Source organism: Gobio gobio, assembly GCF_949357685.1.
Source record: "Gobio gobio genome assembly, chromosome: 15".
Taxonomy (NCBI): Eukaryota; Metazoa; Chordata; class Actinopteri; order Cypriniformes; family Gobionidae; genus Gobio; species Gobio gobio.
This window is the reverse complement of record NC_137108.1, coordinates 40558701-40577969: the sequence shown is the minus strand read 5'-3', so window position 1 is coordinate 40577969 and position 19269 is coordinate 40558701. Positions and strand designations below refer to the sequence as shown.

General features: G+C 35.7%; 1 protein-coding gene across 1 annotated transcript; it reads left to right on the top strand.

Moving 5' to 3' along the window:
* The first annotated feature begins 1800 nt into the window (after positions 1–1800).
* On the top strand, positions 1801–18619 carry ppox (protoporphyrinogen oxidase). Its single transcript, XM_079837103.1, has 13 exons — positions 1801–1914; positions 2719–2827; positions 5121–5255; positions 7908–8023; positions 8108–8240; positions 8405–8549; positions 9822–10015; positions 11899–11962; positions 12253–12371; positions 12806–12919; positions 14569–14718; positions 16856–16898; positions 16988–18619. Exons 2-13 carry the CDS (start codon positions 2741–2743, stop codon positions 17119–17121), a joined length of 1434 nt encoding a protein of 477 aa, XP_079693229.1. The 5' UTR covers positions 1801–1914; positions 2719–2740; the 3' UTR covers positions 17122–18619.
* Positions 18620–19269: the final 650 nt, after the last annotated feature.

Below are 19269 nucleotides of genomic sequence, written 5' to 3'. Positions count from 1 at the left end.
AATATTTTATGTATAAATATAACAAATTTGTCTTAAATATATACATAGATATGTGTGTATTCAAAATATTCATAATGTTTGTACACAGTACACACACATATATCATGTAAACACAAGCTTTTATTTTGGATGCGATTAATCGAGATTAATCATTTGACACCCCTAAAAATTATAAAATCCAGTGTTCCCTTAAAGGGATAGTTCACCCAAAAATGAAAATTCTGAACAATCAGAAACAACGTTTTAATCACTTAATTGGAACATTAGCAAACCATTCTTAGAACATATTTTTGTTAGCTGTGATGCTAATTAAATGCACTGTACCATAATGCATGAAATGCACAGCAAATGAATAAGCTGGTCGCTGAGCTGATCTCTTGGGAATATATCATCAGCAGATTGTTTAGGAAAACCTTTTTCTGCAAACAATAAATCAGACTTTGAAACAGATCACCTCATGTTTTTGCACACGTGCACATTTTGTAATTTATAGTATGTAAACAGATTGAGAAAATGAATAAATGCTACGACATGTGCCACTGCAAATTTGACACACTAAAAGCCTGCAACAAAATACTTTTGTGGAACACAAAGGAAGATGTTGAAGAATGTCTGTAACCAGACAGTTGATGGACCCCATAGAGTTGTTTTTCCATACTATGGAAGTCATCAACTGTCAGGTTACCCATATTCTTCAAAATATCTTCTTTTGTGTTCAGCAGAAGGAAGAAATCCACACAGGTTTGGAACAAATTGAGGGTGAGTAGGCTACAAGACGACATGTTTGGATAAACTATCCCTTTAAGAGAGCTTAATGTGATAGAATTCAAACTCAAAGTATGAGGATTTCATTTACCAAGCCCCTCTCCACATGCTTACAAAACATGATCGATTATCCAAACCTGATCTCCGTTTGAGAACGTGTTGGGTTTGGCTAACATGGTCTGTAGAGTTCTTACAGAACCGAGGTAGGCCTATGTGTGAGTGTGAACAACGACGTGTGGTCAAAGGGGCCTCCGCAGCACCGAAAGAAACAGGGAACCTCCGCCTCTTGAACCGCAGGGAGCTCCAAGGCCCCTTTGTGTCACATAGGATTAAATTAGCACAGTCCATTAACTTCACTGTGACACAAACACACAATGGCCTGCTAGTGAAACCAAATACACACACTGTGTCAGAGTTTTGTTTCTCACACATTTTTCATAAATCACAGAAAAACACTGATATTTTCTGCAATACTACTGAGAATTTAATTATTAAAGTGTCAAGAAATAAGGTATTTGAAAGAACCCTGTCAAGGTGATAATCATCCACAGTCCACCATAATTCATATTGCACATGCAACAATAGTATTTGCTGACAGTATGACAAATAAATTATATAAGATTAATAAAAAATAAGTTAAAAGCAGCAAAGTTTAAGTGTGTATCATTTGCAATAATTTAAAGAAAAGCAATGTAAATGTTTTGATAAAAAAATCTAAAATCTACATATGACTAACATGCCACATTTCTCCCTGAAATCTATAAAAAAATTATATAAATTGTAATTGTCGCAGACATCATTTTTTTCTTATTCCATGTACATACTAGATGACAAAAGAAGACCACACCAATATATTTATATATGCTGCATTTATATATACAGTATCTGTGGCAGTCATTTGAACTGGATTATTATTTGGAAAAATGGAAAATGGCGTGGTCTCTTTTGCCATCTAGTGGTTGAGTATTCCGTTACATGCAGAGTATGTATACAGGAAGTGCGGAAACGAGATGGGGCTTTTATTTTGAAACACTTGTTCTTTTTTCCATCATTGTTGTCTCTGGCTTCTTGACATTTCTACGCGAGAGCCTTGAGGTACTATGTAACAGCAGAAGCCGAGCTTTCCAAATTACATAATTGTATGCGCAGGTAAGAAGTGACTTTACTCACTTTTTATTAATATAATTTGTATCTAATTTAGCAGTCATTCTGGAGTTACTATGTAACTGCAGAAGCCGAGCTTTCCAAATTACATAATTGTATGCACAGGTAAGAAGTGACTTTACTCACTTTTTAATAATATAATTTGTATCTAATTTAGCAGTCATTCTGGGTTTTTAGGCAAACGTTTACACATTTTGTCATCTGTTTTTTTTTTATATATATAGCAAAGGCAAGTAAAGCATGTTAGAAAGTCTGCAAACATTGACATTCATTTTTAATGTAGCTTTCTTCTAAATAGCTACAATGAATAATTATTATTTGCAGGATGTTTGGCGTCTGTTTTATAATGAGACTCATTCTAGTCTACAATGTAAGGATTAAGTTCAACTCTGACCAGTTGAACAGATAACGCTCTGTTTGTATTAAAGGGCACATTTTTCTTCCCTCTTTTGTTTGAATATGATAAATCACCTTATCAGGGGCCACCACCCTGTTACTCCACCCTGGACCTCTACTCGTGGCAGTGCAGGGCCCCATGCCAGTGTTGAAAACCCTTCTTAATCTTTCAACTGTCAGAGATGCATTCAATGCATATGACCAAATGGCAGAATGTGCCTCAATTTTAGTGTTTTGTTTATTCTTGAATTATGAAAGGACAGGTTGCACGTTTGAGTAGGTTAACTCTGCGCATTTTCATGGTCAATAACACTTCTGTATTATTTACTCATGGTCTTGCTGATGTAAATGTTCATCCGTTGTCATTTTAGACGTGGGTCTGTCTTGTTGCAGGTGTGGAAGTGTTTGGAGCTGAATGCAGAAGATTGTAGCAGTGCTTGGTGGGGGGATTGGGGGTCTGTCAGCCTGTCATCATCTGAGCAAAAGTCCAAATGTTTCCAAGGTACAGCATAAGTGAATAATTTAGCAGCTAAAACAATGTAACAACTAGTGATGTGAGAAAGCAAACTGTATTGCCATGCAGCCGACAGAAATATAAACAAATCAGAAACGCATTCGATTTCAATACATATTTTGTTATTTTGACTAGATAATCGTCAAGTGTTCTAAAAAAGCAGACTGTTTGGATTTATATGTAACAATTTATAATAATATTCCATTTGTAACATTAAGTAAGGTTAATAAATGCTGTAGAGGTATTATTCATTGTTAGTTTTATCTGTTAACCTTAATTAATGCATTATGAACTAACATGAATGATCAAGGTACAATTGTATTGCTCAAATATTAATACATGCTGTAAAATGTTGCATAATGCATTTAGTTCATGTAAGCTATAGCTAAATAAGCTAATACATACTTGTTAACAAATGGGACTTGCAGTCTGTTACCTATGACATGTTTCTAGGTTATAGCTAAAGAAACTTTTATTTATAATATTATTTTAAGGTTTAAATTATTTTCTGTAGAATTTTTTCTGTTATGACTTCTAATTTCACATTTTCATGGTTCAGTACTGTTTTTGTCATTTTTTGTAATAAAGTTCAGCACTCTTTTACATAGAGTGTTATGTTTAAAAAAAATAAAAAATAATCTATCTATTTTAAAAACTATCTGTCGATTAACCGGTTATCGGTATCGGTAAAATCCACTATCGGTCGACCTTGAATAAAAACTGTTCAAAAAAGATGCTCACCAAGGCTGCAAAAAACATACTGAGTGTGAATAATAATATATTGAGTAATGTTGTGAAATTGTATTAACCCTTAAATGCATGACTGTTTCGCCAAACATTCTTACATATTCAGGTCTTTAGCGATCCGGATCTATATCTAACATGGATAGATCTATACCTGTCGCGAAAATATATATAAAACTCCTGATATTAGAGCAACAATTATAGAAGAATATTTTGTTACCTTTTGGAGCTTGGAAGGGTTCAGTTTGAGCAGATGTTTTATACCATTATCACTGTCCTCGTCAGAACTCATTTCCCAGTACATTCTGCATCTGGATCATATTCGCGATCTCACGCATATTCTCAAAACTAATTTTCAACGTCTTGAAAATAAATATTTTGATCACTGACAGCTTCCTTCACCAGATCCATCATCAAGTGACAGTAATATTTGAATGTTTTCAGTACTTGCTCTGCAGTAAATCGCTGAGCCATTTCAAGTTTTGCAGGTTATAATTATTATTGTTTCGTTTTCTGTCTGAGGTAACTATGAGTGAAACGTCAATTCATCATTGTGTATCAGACATTGCCACCTTGTGGAATAAAGGTGAATTGCAGTTATTTCGTCATTACGGATTCATTTATTATTGTGCAGAAAGAAAAATATGAATTATCTTACACACCTCGGGTTGTTAGCGACCCTATACAATTTTGACAAAAAACTAGTGGAAAAACAGGCATTCAATTATAATTTTTTTTCTTGTTATATAGTTTAAAATGGATTGATTGAGGAATACTAAGAAGGATGATGTCTAACTTTAAAAAATGAATTAGGAGGAGGGGAGTAAATGACCCGAGGTATGCAATTAAGGGTTAAAATGTGAAATAACTAAATACAATTGTATCTTCATTGTCACATGATCCTTCAGAATTCATTCTAATATGCTGATTTGATACAGAAACATTTCTAATTATTATCAATGTTAAAAACAGTTGTGCTACTTACTTTTGTAGGCTATAAATTGTTTTTTAATTCTTTGATGAAAGTTCAAAAGATCAGCAATTCCTTTACTGTCACTTTTACTTAATTGATTGCATAATTGCTGAATAAACATATTAATTTCTTTGAAAAAAATAAAAGAAAAAGAAAGCTTAATGACCCTAAACTTTTGAACGGTAGGGTAGATATAATCTGTTAAGATCACAGGCAAAACATGCTCTTCATTTGAAAAATATCCCATTTATTGTTTTGATCATTTAGATCAAGGGTCTTCAAGCTTTTTCATGCAGAGACCCCTTGTTGCATAATGAGTGGAACATGATGATAGATTTAGCTGAATTTTTCATTTGTTTACAAACATAATTTTGGGATCAAAATTGTAAAAAGAAATTCAGACACAGGCGTCACTTTCTTAAAAAGCAAATAAACTTTCACTGCTAACCTCAGGACCTAGACCGCTTGATGATCTTTTTAATGGGATGATTTGATTCAATAGATCTGCTTTCATTTTAATCAACAAATTTTACTGTAACCACTGTATCGCCTCTGCTGATGTAGATCGTGCTGCTGGAGGAATCTGGGAGATGTGGGGGTTGGTTGAGCTCCACGCGGCGGGATGATGGGGCGGTGTTCGAGCATGGACCACGAGGGGTGCGACCTGCCGGTGCTACCGGACGGAACACTTTGAATATGGTATACATATGTCATTAGAAAAATCTATATACAGCTACGTGAAAGTTTACAAGGCACATTTACATTTCATTTAGTAATTTAATAATTTCAATTCACATGATCACATGCATGTAATCTCTGATATTATAATTGGTATGTAAAATCAATTATTGGGTTGTACCTAAACAATTACTGTTGCTCAGCAACAGCAATATAATAAAAGACCAATGTTCAATAATATTTACATAGTATTATTTTGCCCAAAAATTGTGCATTCATTTTGAATCAGCTTCAGGCAAGAATTGAGTCAAAGTTTAATTTAAAACTTTTAATATCACCCATCTTAAGATCATTTCTGTATTGGCCATTGTTATTGTTGTTCCGTTGCATGGCCACAAGAGGGCCACATTTACATTACATTGATTTATTACTTATATATTTATATGTAGTCGTTTAGCAGATCGTTTTGTCCTAAGCAGTGTTATTTTAGTTTTTGTTTTATTATAGTTCTATTCATATTTTAAATTAGCTTTTATTTTTATAGTTTTAGTTTTCTTGTTAATTTTAATGTAATTTCGTTATTAGATTTTTACATTTAATTTTAATATAAGTTTAGATCACTTTATTTCCGGTTAATAATCTTAGTGCTTCAACTAAACGTGTTTCATCTTATTGCCAAGGCAACATTTAACATTTTCATTTAGTTAATGTTTTTCAACTATTATTTATATATAATTTTATTTCAGCATAATCTCAGAAATGTTTTTAATAGTTTTTGTAACCCACCTCTTAAGTGAATTACTGTACACATGAGGAACATCACAATATGTAAAGCCAACAATATTTGCAGTACATAAATAATGCCAAGGTTGAATAGTAAACAAGATAAGTAAACTAGCTAGAGCAGGGGCCCGTTCTTCGTACCTCGCTTAATACATCTAAGATGATTTGACAGATCCCAGATCTTTTAATCGTGATAACTGATCTCTGGCTAATTTGGTTCTTCAAACGAATTTGCGGATTGGATTAAAATATCTGGATTAAATGATCTAAGATTACTGAGCGTTCTTTTTTTCCCTGAAGAGGGCAGATGCATCGATACTTGAAACCACGATCAGCATTGCAGCGATTGGCTGGCGTCAAGACAGCAACGTAATGACATCATATAATTAAAAAGCCACCTGGCAAAAAACTTGACAAATTACACACAAAACCCCCACGAATTTCTGAACCTTTATAAGGAAACAGCCAAACGACCAAACCAACATAAAAGTTATAATAGATAAATTAATAATTTTTTTTAAACATGATTACCAATTATTTATATTCACGATTTTATACAGTATTTGTACACCCTTTACATTTTTATTTCAATGTTGTAATTTAATTTTTAATTTAATTTGAAGCAGATTTGTAACGTGACCGTATTTACATTTCTTATGGGTCAAGATCAAATTATCCTCTCTTACGCTGCATCAAGCCAATCCCATAATATCCGTGATCACTTAATGCACAGCTCAGATTAACTGTACAACATGTGTGTAAACCAATAAAAACAAAATTATATAAAGTAATTATTCCATCACAAATAAATCTCTCAATCAAGTGGCTGTGTCTATAGTATTATACACAACATTATACATTCTCATATACATATACAATATAACATTTTTATATTATTATTTAAAATTATTATTATTGCCCCTGGTTCAGTAATGCACTCTTGTAATAAAGTAGCAGTGGCTGGGACAGATTTTAAGTATCACCTCAAGATGCAATCTAATCCTGTTTACATGAAATAAGCCTGCTCCCGAGTAGGTTTAAGCTTACGGACCTGTTACTATGACAGCAAGTCCAGGATGAGCTTCGAAGAACCAAACAATCCAAGATCATGCCAAATCGTCAACAATCAAATCCAGCTAACTGAGTTAGCGAGGTACGAAGAACGGGCCCCTGATGTGTAATGCAAAGAAGGCTGCATTTATTTGATCAAAAATACAGCAAAAACTAAAATATTGTGAAATAATTAATATTTTATAAAATGTAATTTACTACTGTGATGGTAAAGCTGAATTTTCAGCATCATTACTCCAGTCTTCAGTGTCACATGATCCTTCAGAAATTATTATAATATGCTGATTTGATGCACAAGAAACATTTATTATTATTATCAATGATGTAAACGGTTGTGCTGTTTAATATTTTTGTGGAAACCATGATACATTTTTTTTCACGATTCTTTGATGAATAGAAAGTTCAAAAGAACAGCATTTATTTGAAATTATAGTCTTTTGAAACATTATAAATGTCTTTACCGTCACATTTGATCAATTCAATGCATCTTTGCTTAAAAATAGTATTAATTTCTTTCTAAATAAAATCTTACTGACCTCAAACTTTTGAACAGTATTAAATAAAGTGCTACAGACCTTTGCTATAGACCATTCTACCGCCATTTATTCCTAACATTATTTGAATTTTCATGCATATGCATCATCATCTCTCATTTTCCTGAAGTACTTTGAGGAAATGTGCAAATTGCATTCTAAGAGATAGAAACGGCTGTTAAGTCTAAGTACCGGCCAATGAAATGTAGTATTCACAGTGTATCTTTCTGCAGGCCCTAACAGATTAATGCTCATATTTACTGTTAGTTATTGTTTTCTTGTGTAGGTCTCTGAGTTGGATCTTGAGTCTGAAATCCTGCCAATTACGAAGGATCATGTGGCGTCTATGAACCGCTTCTTGTATGTAAAGGGACAGCTGCACAAGATGCCATCAGGACCTGGGTGAGAGAAAAGTCCAGCGTTCAGTCCATAAAGTCCAGTTATTAAAGTCATAAATATTTCTCATCTTGTTCTCCTTTCCTCTAGTGGGGTTTTCCGCACCATCCCTCCTTTCTCTCGTCCCATAATACAGAGTGTTCTGAAGGAGATACTGATCAGTAAAGGGAAAGAGGAGGACGAGTCCGTTCATGCATTTGTGTCCAGACGACTGGGTTCTGAGGTGAGAACACAGAGGCACAATGACCTGTTAAACGATCCACCTTGTCCTTGTGCTGTACAACATGCTTCGCTGCCATGACCAATCACTCTCAAATGTGTAGCGACAGGAGAGAATCTGAAACTGATTCAACCCACCTGATTGTCTCTCTCTCACTCTCTATGCAGTTGGCAGATATAGCCATAGACAGCCTGTGTAGAGGAGTTTTTGCTGGAGACTGCAGAGAGTTGAGTATACGGTCCTGCTTTCCACCTCTTTATGAAGCAGAGCGGTCTCGGGGCTCCATCGTGCTGGGCATGCTGATGGGTTCAGGTGAGAGCTGGAGGTGTAAACCTAGTGTGGTGCATTTTGTGTGTAGCACTGCAAGGACAATCCGCTGTCCTTCCTGTCTCTCTGTAGCACTGTCTCAGGCTTACCTTACAGATATTTCGGTTTATTGCTCTGGCCACATCTGCAGTCCTCATGCCTCCTGCAGCAGGTCTGTCATGTTCACACAGGTGATCAGGGACCATGGGCATCTTTCTTCTGGTGTTTGTCAGTAGAAAGGTCTCTTTAATGTCCTAAGTTATTGGAACTGTGACATTAATTTTCTTCGGCCTCACAACTGATATGGCCAGATTTACTAATCAGGGCAAATTATCTTGAGAGCGCAATCCCATTAAAGCGCTGATAGGAAAGTTCTGTGCATGATCTACTGACAATGTGCAAATTAAAGAACACAGACGCAGCCGGATCATTTCCATAATGACCAACGCAATCTACCAAGAGCGGCGCAAATTACCGTCTGGTTTAAGACTTGCTTTTTTTGGGTGTAAATAAAAGCACAAATACCAGTAAATCGACGAGGGCAAACCTTAGTAAATCACCTTGCGTGATTCATTTAAATACTCTCCTCCCATGATTTTGCGTCTGAAAGGGAAAATCCTACAAATGCATATGCAATGCAAAAATAACTGTCCACACCTTTCCAGCGCAAATTTTTCACTGCGTGTCTTTAGTAAATCCTGATAGTAGTTTTTAACGCCAGAAGAGTGTTTGCACAGTAATTGTTTATGGTTCATTGAAGAAGCAAGATTCCAGAGACACCAGCAGCTTCAAATACCTCTTTGCTGCTCAACAGTGCTTTTTTTATGGCTGTCCTTTTAATCCAATCAAAAATTTTGACAGAAACTTTCCTTAAGCCTTTACTCACAAAAATTACTCACAAATCTTATGATAGATCAATAATCTCCATTCAATTATCACACAATATTAGATGGTTTCATGCTTTTCATCTTCAGAAAGATCTTTCTTCCTCCCCATATTGCAGGAGAACTGTGACTTGCTAAATAATGCGGAACAACCTAGGGTTTCCATTTACTTAAGTAGACCTGGCAAACTGTTAACAAACCTGTCTGACATTGATACATTTATCTAAAAAGATAACACTTTCTTTGAAAAACTAAAATCTTTATGTTCTCTACCAAAATCCTATTTATGTGTCACTTGCATAATTTGGATCTCAGTGTATACAGCTATATATAAAATGCATGAAATGTTATACTTAATGGATTTTGATGTTTGGTTTAATTCATATTATTTAAGGAGGTGGTCCTAAAGTCGTCCCTTCAGACTTGGCAGAGAGAGCATCTAAAGAGTCCTGGACTCAGTGGTCTCTAAAGAGGGGCATGCAGACACTCCCCGAAGCCTTGGAGGACAAGCTGAGGATGCGAGAGCAAGTGGAGATTCATCATCATGCCAAAGTGAAGAGTCTGAACATGGACGGGGGAGGCTGGGAGGTGAGATGATGGCCCAACATGAAGGGTCTTGTTCACTATTCATATTTTGACATTCAGCTAAGATGGGCTGAATTTGCGTACTTATGCACTATTCGATGACTTTTTTTAGTATAGATAGAAAATTAACTTAATTAACGGAAAAAACGAAGTATGGAATGTTGGACACTTCATGCACTCGACTGTCACAGCTTTAATTACGTAGCACAGGGTATCAGACTCCGATAGTGAATGACAGAAAGACCTTATAAAATTCATACACAGCATGCATGCGTACATATAGTGCATGCGTACATATAGTGCATAAAGTACATATAGTGCATAAAGTACATATAGTGCATAAAGTACATATAGTGCATGCGTACATATAGTGCATGAAGTACATATAGTGCATGAAGCACATATAGTGCATGCGTACATATATTGCATGAGTACATATAGTGCATGAAATACATAGTGCAATTGCATGAGTACATATAGTGCATGAAATACATATAGTGCATGAAGTACATATAGTGCATGAAGTACATATAGTGCATGAGTACATATAGTTCATGAAGTACATATAGTGCATGAAGTACATATATTGCATGAGTACATATAGTGCATGAAGTACATATAGTGCATGAAGTACATGTATTGCATGAGTACATATAGTGCATGAAGTACATATAGTGCATGAAGTACATATAGTGCATGCGTACATAGAGTGCATGAGTACATATAGTGCATGAAGTACATATAGTGCATGAGTACATATAGTGCATGCGTACATATATTGCATGAGTACATATAGTGCATGCGTACATATACTGCATGAGTACATATGGTGCATGAAATACATATAGTGCATGAAGTACATATAGTGCATGAGTACATATAGTGCATGAAGTACATATATTGCATGAGTACATATAGTGCATGAAGTACATATAGTGCATGAGTACATATAGTGCATGAAGTACATATAGTGCATGAAGTACATATAGTGCATGAAGTACATATATTGCATGAAGTACATATATTGCATGAGTACATATAGTGCATGAAGTATATATAGTGCATGAAGTACATATAGTGCATGAGTACATATAGTGCATGAAGTACATATAGTGCATGAAGTACATATAGTGCATGAAGTACATATAGTGCATGAAGTACATATATTGCATGAGTACATATAGTGCATGAAGTACATATAGTGCATGAGTACATATAGTGCATGAAGTACATATATTGCATGAAGTACATATATTGCATGAGTACATATAGTGCATGAAGTATATATAGTGCATGAAGTACATATAGTGCATGAGTACATATAGTGCATGCGTACATATATTGCATGAGTACATATAGTGCATGAAATACATATTGTGCAAGAAGTACATATACTGCATGAAGTACATGTAGTGCATGAGTACATATAGTGCATGAAGTACATATATTGCATGAAGTACATATAGTGCATGAAGTACATATAGTGCATGAAGTACATATAGTGCATGTGTACATATAGTGCATGAAGTACATATATTGCATGAAGTACATATAGTGCATGAAGTACATAGTGCATGAAGTACATAGTGCATGAAGTACATAGTGCATGAAGTACATATAGTGCATGAGTACATATAGTGCATGAGTACATGAGTACATATAGAGCATGCGTACATATATTGCATGAGTACATATAGTGCATGAGTATATATAGTGCATGAGTACATATAGTGCATGAAATACATATAGTGCATGAAGTACATATAGTGCATGCGTACATAGTGCATAGTGCGTCATTTGGGACGCAACTTCTGTCCATCAGCTATTATTAGTGGGTGTGTTCTTATTTTTAAAACGTTTTGTTTTCTTATATATTTTTTAAATAGATTAAACTAGACGATGGGGCTTCTTTGAAAGCTGATCATGTTATTTCTACCCTGCCTGCATCAGGTAAATGAAATCCAATATTTCCTATTCTGGTACACAGCTAGTTTTTCTTTATTTTAAGTCTAATTTAGTAATTTCATTTAGTGTATGATTCCTTAGATTGATTCAAACTGAAAAGTTGAATAGAAATGTTGACATTATTGTGCATTTTCTCTCGTTGAAATTCAGACTGCAAGCTTAACTCATGTAAAATGTGATTTATTTTGGTGTGGCGCTTTAGATGCACACACTGTGCTCTACATTGTCAGTTTATTGAAAGTATTTATTTAAAGCGATTTCTATATGTCCACCAGCTTTGGCTTCTGTACTGGCCCCTGATTTTCATCCCCTGTTGGAACAGCTGCGATCCATCGCTTCAGTAACCGTTGCGGTGGTGAATTTGGAATATGAAGGCTTCATTCTTCCTGTTACTGTAAGTCTTCACTCAGTGATTTTAAATAGAGACAAAAACAGAGAACAGAGTAACAGAAGCTGCTTTTCCACTGCCGGGCCTAACCGTCATTGCTCAACCGTCCTATTCCATGCTGATACAGCCCAGCTGGTGCAGATATGGTTTCATGGTCCACTGTTGGGCTGATAACAGTTATCTTAAGGTTGGGAAGAATTAAACTAATGGCAAAACTCATTTGTTCGCATATCCCCCTCCGTCACCTGGCATACCCCGGTTTGGGAACCATTGCACTAGATCATTAAATGCTCAAGTCTGCTTGTTTTGTTCAATTCATTTTCTCATTGCCTAGAAGATCTTTCCTAACTGCACTGTACAAATATCAAAGCACTTTATGTATGAGTGGGCATTATTAATAATGAGTGTGTATGTTTGTATATATGCTCTAAATATTTCAGGGCTTTGGACATTTGGTGCCTTCCTCAGAAGATCCAGGTCTGTTAGGGGTGGTGTACGACTCTGTTCCATTTCCACAACACAATCAGAGTGGAAAACCGACCACTAGGCTGACGGTGAGACTGACCTCTCATATATACTAACCTTTAAAGGTTTGGGTCAGTAATTTATTTTTTATTTTTTGAAAGAAATTAGTACTTCTATTCAGCAAGGACACATTAATTTGGTCAAAAATGACAGTAAAGACTTTTAAATTATTACAATATATTTCTATTTCAAGTAAATGCTGTTCTTTGGTACTTTTTGTTCATGAAAGAATCCTGAAAAAAATTTATCACGATTTACACAAAAATATGAATCAGCAAAACTGCTTATAATAAGAAACATTTCTTGAGCACCAAATATGCATATAACAATGTTTCCTGGAGGATCATGTGACACTGAAGCCTGACTGACTGATTCTTAATTGTAATCATATTTTACAATATTAATTTTTTTTCTTTGTATTTTTGATCAAATAAACGCAGAATGGTGAGCATAAAAAGCTTCTTTCAAAAACATTTAAAAAATCTTTTGAAACTTGAAAGTTAGCCTACTGTATATTGCACATTATACACATAAATATCACATGAATTGGAAATATGATTTTTGTTAAAAAGCTTTGAAGATTGATTTATTTATAAAATATTCTTTTTAGTATAAAATACTTTATTATATTCCTAGTATAAAACATTTTATTATATTTTTATATAAACTATTTTAATTTCATTTTTACTATAAAATTGAAGTTTAAACATTCAAGTGTGACAAGGCAAGAAAACAGAAATCTGGCAAAATGAAAATAATGAAAATGAAGAAAAAAATTAAGAAATGCAATAACATTTTAAAGACACATTGGTGACTATTTGACACTATAGGAAATGAACCTGATGACCTGAAGGTCTGTTTATGAACCGATAGCCTCATCATCGATTTGTGATGTCCTTTTTACACCTCATATTAAGATGCGTTTTGGTTGATCGCACAACGCTAAATACAGGTGTAAATGTGGACTAATGTTTTGAGCTTGTCCACTTTCAGCCACTTTTTCCTGAGCTTATTTTATACATTAGATCGAAAGATCTGAAAAAGCCCATACATTTACATTCGCCCATAGACCTTCCCCTCGAAGAAATAAGGACAGAAGTGGTTAAAAGTGGACAAAAGAGATGGATTAAAACACTTGGTGTAAGCAGTGTCTCCCTCGTCTACTTGTGATCCGATCGACCAAAACGCATCTTAATACCAGGTGTAAACAGGGCCTCTGTCAGTTTCTGTCAGGAATTCTTCTACCGTCCCATATCAGGAACATATTACAGGGGGTAATAAAAATAGCCTTCAGTGCTCTGTGGTACTCAAAACAAAAAATGCTATTGCATTATTCATATCTCCTCCACTTAAATCATTATTCATTTAATAGTTTGATGTCCTTTGCTTAGAACATGTTGTTTTTCATGTGCTTGAAAACATCTATATAGTCAAGATGCCAGAAACGTACAGGACCTGAGTGCCATTAGAGGAGCTGAAATATGCTTTGAGCAGTGTAAGCATCCTGAATAACATAATGTAACCCCCTCAGGCTGCGAGATCAGTCCCGTGAGTGGATGTTATGAGGACGATTCCAGCTGTTATCATCACAGAAGCCATTTCTGTGAATGTTGTTAATTTCTAGTGTAATTATTGCAGCTCAGTGCTCTAGCTGTTTGTGTGTGTGTGTTGTGTGAAGGTGATGATGGGGGGAGCCTGGTTTGAGCAGACGTTTGGTAGTCCTGATTCGGTGACGAAGCAGAAGCTGTTGGATCGAGCCACCCAGGCCGTGACCTCTCACCTGGGTGTAACCTCACAGCCTATCTGGAGCTTTGTTGCTTTACTCAAGGTGAGACTGTGTTGAAAAAAGCAATAAGCCACTGAAGCTGTGCATAACAGTGATTTTATTACAGGTAAGGGGTCTTCTATGCAAAGTGCATAAAGCCCCATTTGCCTTGGTCAAAGCTATATGAGTAGTTTATAGCTATTATAAAATGGAGAAAAATATGAAATAAAAGAAATTATATAAATATAGCCTCGAGTTAGTTATTGCTTTTAATGAAATTGTGGCAAATATGAAATGTCAATTTTCAATAAATTATAATAAAAAATAAAATAAAAATTTGTGTAAAAAGGTAAATATATATGTATATGTATGTGTGTGTATATACACTATATTGCCAATAGTTTTGGGACGCCTGCCTTTACATGCACATGAACTTTAATGACAGAAGCGTATTTGTGAGGTCAGGCAATGATGTTGGGCGAGAAGGCCTGGCTCAGAGTCTCTGCTCGAATTCATCCCAAAGGTGTTCTATCAGGTCAGGACTCTGTGCAGGCCAGTCAAATTCCTCCACACCAAACTCACTCATCCATGTCTTTATGGATCTCATGGGTCATGTTGGAACTAAGGGGCCAAGCCCAACCCCTGAAAAACAACCCCCTCACACCATAATCCCCCCTCCAACAAACTTTACACTTAGCACAATGCAGTCAGGCAAGTGCCGTTCTCCTGGCAACCGCCAAAACCAGACTCATCCATCGGATTGCCAGACAGAGAAGTGTGATTCGTCACTCCAGAGAACACGTCTCCTCTGCTCTAGAGTCCAGTGGCGGCGTGCTTTACACCACTGCCTCCATACTTTGCATTGCACTTGATGTAAGGCTTGGATGCAGCTACTCAGCCATGGAAACCCATTCTATGAAGCTCTCTACGCACTGTTCTTTAGATAATCTGAAGGCCACACAAAGTTTGGAGGTCTGTAGCTATTGACTATTGCAGAAAGTTGGCGACTTCTGCACACTGTGTGCCTCAACATGCGTTGACCCTGCTCTGTGATTTTACGTGGTCAACCACTTCGTGGCTGAGTTGCTGTTGTTCCCAATTGCTTACACTTTGTTATAATACCACTAACAGTTGACTGTGGAATATTTAGTAGTGAGGAAATGTCAACCTATCACGGTACCACGCTTGAATTCACTAAGCTCCTGAGAGTGGCCCATTCTTTAACAAATGTTTGTAGAAGCGTCTGCATGCCTTAAGTGCTTGATTTTATACACCTTTGGCTGTGGAAGTGATTGGAACACCAGAATTCAATGATTTGGAGGGGTGTCCCAATACTTTTGGCAATATGGTGTCTATATATTCATGCATTTTATATTATGTGTGTTCGTGGTCAATTTGAGTTAAATGTGACATTTTTAAGTAGAAAGACTGAAATGGTATTTTCTATTGAAATGTAGTAATCTGAAATATAGAATTAAAGAATAAAGTTCTCTGGGTCAGAGAAATTGTATAAAATGGTCATGTAAAACTAATTTAGAATTTTTTTTGGTTGAACTGTGGTTGGCATCTGGGAAGAAAAAAAATGTAATTGCTACAGAATATGGCCCTATTAATTCACCTTAATTTAAAAAAAAAAAAAGCCAAAAGATTTTTTTACTATCGAAGTTCTCCTTTGAGTCAGCCATGCATAGCATTATCTTTACAGTGCTCACAGCCACCAGATGCACTCAGTCGTCTCTCTGGGATTCGGTTCTGACATAAATCAAGGCAGATAGTCCATTTCTTTAAACATTACTCCTGCCCTTCATCTCTCTCTCTGTGGTTCAGGGAGTTCAGTGAGCAGAACAGAAGCGAGTGCTGCTGTGGCAGGAGGGCTCAAAGAGGGTCAGTCGTTTTCTGGCTGGAGAAGACAGACTGTCGTTGGGGGTCGAAAGGAGCAACTAGCTGCTCTACTTCATTTCTGAATGACTTATTATTAATTATATGGTCATAGAGCAAGAAGAGAATTTCCACCTTATCGCGCCCACACTTTTTTCATACTACATTGTCTCGATGTCTTTTGAACAGTTTAATTAGCCTTATACACTCTCACAGAGACAAGAGATATTCAGACTGCTATTTTATCTGGAATCTCATATCTTTTTTTAATGAATGTCATTCCTGTTATTAAATCTTTTTATCTATGTGATTCTTTTTTCAGAACTGCATTCCACAGTATCATTTAGGACACTGGAAACGACTTGGTAAGTTTATTAATCACCCAAACTCATTCCACTATCCGTTCTCTGAGGGTTGGAAATGAGGGTTGTGTGTGCCTGTTTCTTATTTTCAGAAAAGATGAGGCAATACATCAGCAACCACAATCTGCCCCTTACACTGGCGGGAGCTTCTTACAATGGTGTCTCTGTCAATGATGTTATATTTAGTGGGCGGACTGCAGCTGAGGGTCTCGTTGGAAAAGTATGACTTACACTAACTTATTTTTGACGGAGTGAGATGCTTTTATTAAAGATTTTAGGTTTTGATGGGCAGTTTTATGATTCCTGGAAAGGGTCCGAAAAATACACACTAACATAAAAACAACATGCTTTACTTGAACCCAGGATGGAAAAGAGTACATCCAATTGTTTGAAAATGTAATGTATTTCAAAAAACCTTGTTAATATAATTTGATGTTTGTTCGGTTTATCTTGTTTTCCTGTAACAATAGAAATATCTAAATGTCCTTAAAAGAAGATGCATTGACTTGAAAAGCAAAACCTTTTTTTTTCTTTGTTAAACCACCCTAAATTCTCATTTATGTTGTTTAAAATAAGAAAAAAGCTGCTGGCTTGGGAAGAATAAACTTTTTTTCTCTCATGCAATTTAAGTAAATGCTGTTTTAAGCAGGTTTAGATATTTTCTTCTGAAAAACAAGATTTAAAATTGTTTTTTGCAGTGAATGAGCCATCAAATAATTTATTTTTTCAGTAATATAGCAGTGAAATTATTGTAGAATTTGACTGTCCCCATGTGGCACATGAATTAAATCAATTTTTTATGTTCATCTGTCGTGAAATTGATCTTGGATGAGGAATATAATATCTTTTCATCATTCAGTTTCATCAGTTTTTGACCTCTTGGGCTGGGAAATTGTCAATTGCTAGTATCTCACCCAGGACTTCTGTTTGTCTAAATCACACTTGCCATTAGGAAAGATCACATTGACCTACGTTCACATTACCTCAGCAATGTGCCAGAGGTCTCAAATGGTCAAAATATAGTTTAGCTTTTCCCCTTTCTTCCATTTGTCTGAAAGATGATGATCGTTTTCAGGTATGATAGGACAGGCTGAGATGAAGTGGCATTAAATCAGGGTGCACTCAAAACCATTTTTGCACTGAAAATGTTATTCCATTACACTGAAGTGGCTTCAATGGCAAATGTACAACTTAAATTTTTCATTTGAGCCAAGCAGCAGATTGTAAATGGATGTGACCATCTGCATTGTCATTGACTTTGAAAGGGCAAAAAATTCAAAGTGTTCTATTACTCAGAGAAGCAGACTTTAATGGGTGCTTGAGAGCCATTTGTTTCACACACAGATGCTTTGCAAAACATTTCTGTTAATGTGTCACAGAGCTTCAATTTTGCAAAAATGTTTTATCATAGAAATGCACAGGTGTGCCTTTTTGTCTTTTACATGCAGTACTTGTGAGACATCAGTGAATGCAGTTTTATATTGCATTGTCACATTATGGATCTGGATCACATTTGGGATCTGGATCCATAATGTGGATCCACTGACTGCCTAGGTATTTATAGTGAATGTGACTAAAAAGTATGTAAATGAATTGTGCTATATGTAACAACAACAATTCCATGAAAAACCTCTAATTTATTATGACAACCGCTCAATAAATGATCATGTATTTTTTATGCGATTATCTCGAGTATGATAAATAAAGGATATTTGTTTATGATGAATAAAGGAGATGGGTTTGGTTTGTTAAACTGTTTAATAACTAGCATCAGACTGTGAACGGTGCCAGTGCAGTTTAAAGCGAAGAAGCCTGCAGCGAAACAGGAGTTTAGATGAATAAAACACAGAACATTGAATATTTAATGTGCAAATAACACAAGCCCACCACTTGAAAGTGAAACCATTATCTGACAAATGGTAAGTTCCCCTTGAAATATTATTGTTTGCAATGACATGTTTCTGTTGTTTACTCCACTGGGTCTGTTGACGGCTCAGCTGGAAAGTTATTTGACAGAAGGCACACTGTCTAAAACACAAAAACCGCTGTGCCTGCCAGCAACCTTGAAATGCATTGTTCCTTGTTATTGTAATTTTCACACTTTAAGTGATTTCTTGTCCTGTCTGACTCACACTGCCACAATTTTGAATGTCAATACTTGTTGAAGTGAGGTGTGCTATTAGGGGAGAGCGGGGCGCTTTTTGACTTTCTCAGTTTGTTTAAATCCACTTGGGGTTCAGAGTATTTATTTTTTCCCCACATTAATTGCATACATGTCTATACAATTATGTGGGTTTGTTTCAGTAATACAATTAATACTTTTTTCTTGATTTACCCTGAAAGAATGGAAGTGAAATGTGACAACATGCCCCAG

Excerpts from the sequence above, each read along its gene's own strand:
- ppox (XM_079837103.1), top strand. The coding sequence starts at position 2,741 with ATGCAGAAGATTGTAGCAGTGCTTGGTGGGGGGATTGGGGGTCTGTCA. Across the intron at positions 8,241-8,404 it reads CCAGACGACTGGGTTCTGAG|TTGGCAGATATAGCCATAGA; the intron begins GTGAGAACACAG and ends CTCTCTATGCAG. Across the intron at positions 8,550-9,821 it reads GGGCATGCTGATGGGTTCAG|GAGGTGGTCCTAAAGTCGTC; the intron begins GTGAGAGCTGGA and ends ATATTATTTAAG.